Source organism: Egretta garzetta, unplaced genomic scaffold (genome assembly GCF_000687185.1).
Source record: "Egretta garzetta isolate BGI_Z169 unplaced genomic scaffold, ASM68718v1 scaffold501, whole genome shotgun sequence".
In the NCBI taxonomy this organism is placed as follows: Eukaryota; Metazoa; Chordata; class Aves; order Pelecaniformes; family Ardeidae; genus Egretta; species Egretta garzetta.
Window position 1 is genome coordinate 70236 of NW_009258547.1, and position 3166 is coordinate 73401.

Genomic DNA, 3166 nt, shown 5'->3' on the forward strand with positions numbered 1-3166 from the left:
GGGATGCAGCCCAGGGTAGGGTTGGCTTCTGGGCTGCCAGCGCCCATGGCCGGCTCATGGCCAGCTTTTCATCCCCCAGCGCCCCCAAGTCCCTCTGGGCAGGGCTGCTCTCCATCCTTTTCACCCCCTGGAAGCGCAGAGCTCTGCAGCCTCGCAGCGGGGCCCGCTCCCTCTGGAGGGGAAGGCAGGCAGCCAGGCTGGGGGAAAGCCCAGGGGTCCCATTTATGAGGGGGGTAACTCCTGCCTTGTTTTCCTCCCAAGAAGTGACACGGGAAGGGACCCAGATCTCTAGCACGTGTTGCTCATTCTTCAGCTGCAGCCATGTCTCCAGGCCAGGAGCAGCCTTGCTGCACGCATTTTTCCGTCTGTCCTGCCAGGAGATGCATCGCAGTCTCTTGCCGAGCTCGATTGCATCTGGTGTCGACTCGGGGCTTCAGTCCCCGAGAGCGGGGCGCCCCCTGCAGCGAGTGCCCAGGGCTTAGTCCCGGGCTGGAGGTTTCCTGGAGCGCCAGCCCAAACGCCTGATCAGCACGAGCCCGTCGCTGGGCAGTGCCCCGGTGGCACCGCGGAGCCAGGGCTTCCCTCAGAGACCGGGAGATGCCATCGAGCACCGAAAGGGCTGTGGCCGGGCAGGGTACTGGCCTTCAGGCTTGCTCGGCTTTGCTCCCGGGAAAGCGGCTTGGTTTGAAGCAGGGTGCCGAAAGATCCCTTTGCTCCCGCGCCAGCCTGGCTGAGGGACTCGATAGCCGGCCTGGGGTGCTGCTGGCGCTGGGTGCCAGGCTTCTCCTGCCCCGGCGCTGCATTCTGGCCACGAGGACAGGGCGTTTTTCTGTTCCAAGGCTCCCTGTCCCGTAGCTCCTGGGCAGCCTCTTTCATGCCATGGTTTTCTGCAGATGCTTTAACCTTCATTAACCCTTCTCCAGCTACGGTGCTCCTGGGGTTCCAGCTGGTGCTTCTGGGGGGTCCCAGTGGTCCGAGATCGGCACCCAGAAGCAAAGCCCTCTGTTAAGTTGTGCCAGGGCAGGGTGAGGTTGGGCATGGGGAACAATTCCTTCCCCTTGGGGCTGTCAGGGGCTGGAAGGGGCTGCCCAGGGAAGGGGTCGAGGGCTTTGCCAACCCAAACCATTCTGGGATTCCATGGTTCTCTGAGGTGGTCTGGAGCCCGTGCCTGTCCCAGCCAAGCCGACTGTGTCTGCGTTCCCTTGCCAGGGCCCTGAACAAATGCAGCGTGGAGGTGTATAAGAAGGTGGGGATGCTGTACCCCGAGATGAGCGTCCACGAGCGCTCCCTGGACTTCCTGATCGAGCTGCTGCACAAGGACCAGCTGGACGAGACGGTCAACGTCGAGCCGCTGACCAAGGCCATCAAGTACCACCAGGTGGGCCTGGGGGGCCGAGCGCGACGGGCTCCTGGCCAGGCTCGGGGGGCTTCTGACCTGCAGGGCAGGGCGCTGGTGCCGTGCGTACCACCGCTGGGAATCGCGCCCGTGGAGTCATCGCTCGCGTGGCACGGCGACCAGCTGTGAGCGGGCTCGTCGGTAGCGCTTTCCTTTGGACCTTTTTCATCTCTGGGGCACGCGGGGTTTGAGCCTGTGACTGCGTCACCCGGGGGCTGCGCTGTCTGCGCTCTGTCCCCGCGGAGGGGACGCAGGCGGAGGGGATGCGGTGCTCCCGCCCTGCGTTTCTGTGCCTCTGTGCTGCCCACCCCTTGAATTCAGGGCTGCCAGCTCCTTTGGAGGGCACAGCGTCCAGAGAGGATCTGGTGGGGGTCACTGCAAGAGTCTTCACTTCCAAATAAAAACCAGGCCAAACCCTCAGCGTTCGGGGGTTTTGTTGTGCCTTTCCTCACGCGCTTTGTTCGCTGGCGTGTCTGGAAGCACCTGGGGGGTGCTGACCTCTGATGGCTGCTGACCTCTGATGGCTGCTGACCTCTGATGGCTGCTGACCTCCTCTGATCACTGCTGACCTCTGATGGCTGCTGACCTCTGATCTCTGCTGATCTCTCCACATAGCACCTCTACAGCATCCACCTGGCTGACCAGGCTGAAGACTGCACCATGCAGCTGGCCGACCACATCAAGGTGACGTGGGGGAACTAACCCGACCCTTTCCCTCTTCCGTGTTTTCCGCCTTTGCTCGTTCTGCTCCCCAACCCTGAGTCCATTTGGGGCATGGAAGTGCCTCCCCATTGCAGTCGCTTTTCCCCAGCTCCCACTGCCTGGGAGGTGACGTGGTGGCACAGGGGTGACGAGGGCTCCCAGGGCAGGGAGAGGGGAAGGAGACGCGGGGCCGTTTGCCCTGCAGATGGCTGGGTAGAAAGAGAAGAGCGGCAAGGAGAGTGCGGAGGACCCGGTGCCTTCAGAGGGAGTGTTGTGCGGCCCTGGGCTGCTACGGGAAGTGCCAGTGCCCCACGGAGTAAAATAAGTTGGCCGAACGCCTCCAGCCCTTTTCCTGCTCCTGTAAATCCTGCAGTGGTGGCAGGGTGGCGTGCAGAGGGTCCCTCCTGAAATGCCCGAGACCAGAGCCCCCGTTTGCCCTGGCGCGGCCGTCTTGCCTGGTCTCTGCTTCGCCCCGAGCTGACGGTGCCTGTGCTTGTGCTCTGCAGTTCACCCAGAGTGCCTTGGACTGCATGGGGGTGGAGGTGTGCCGACTGCGATCCTTCCTCCAGGTAGGACGTGCTCAGGGTGGCCCCAGGGGCTCTGCTGGGCTCCCCTCGCCCGTGGTCCCTCTCTCCATATCTCTGAGGTTCTTTCTTTGCACCCTAGGCTGGGCAGGAGGCGTCCGACCTTGCCATCCTCCTCAAGGACCTGGAGACCTCGTGCAGTGACATTCGCCAGTTCTGCAAGAAGATCAGGCGCCGCATGCCCGGGACGGACGCTCCGGGTATCCCTGCGGCGCTGGGCTTCGGGCAGCAGGTGAGCTGGCGCGAGCTGAGGTGGGATGTGGGGTCTCTGGGCTTCGTGTCTCTAGTTGGGACGGAGGCGTGGGCTTCGTAACCTACTTTTCTCCAGTTTCTGTCTTTCCTGGTGCTTCCCGTCTTCCTAGTGATGCTTCCGAAGCACGATAAAATCTCGCTGGCTGTCAAACTTGGGGGGGGGGGGGGGCGGGGGCTGCGTGGCCGGGAGCTTCCCCAGTGCTGGGAAGCCGGCTGGGAAGCACCCCGGTTG

At 63.3% G+C, this 3166-nt stretch overlaps 1 protein-coding gene across 1 annotated transcript in view; it reads left to right on the forward strand.

Moving 5' to 3' along the window:
* Positions 1 to 3166, forward strand: part of DCTN1 (dynactin subunit 1) — a 21323-nt gene that overhangs the window by 11863 nt on the left and 6294 nt on the right. The window contains exons 10-13 of the mRNA XM_035903149.1: positions 1210 to 1378; positions 2012 to 2080; positions 2605 to 2667; positions 2765 to 2936. Coding sequence (XP_035759042.1) covers positions 1210 to 1378; positions 2012 to 2080; positions 2605 to 2667; positions 2765 to 2936 — 473 coding nt within the window. The remainder of the gene's footprint in view (positions 1 to 1209; positions 1379 to 2011; positions 2081 to 2604; positions 2668 to 2764; positions 2937 to 3166) is intronic.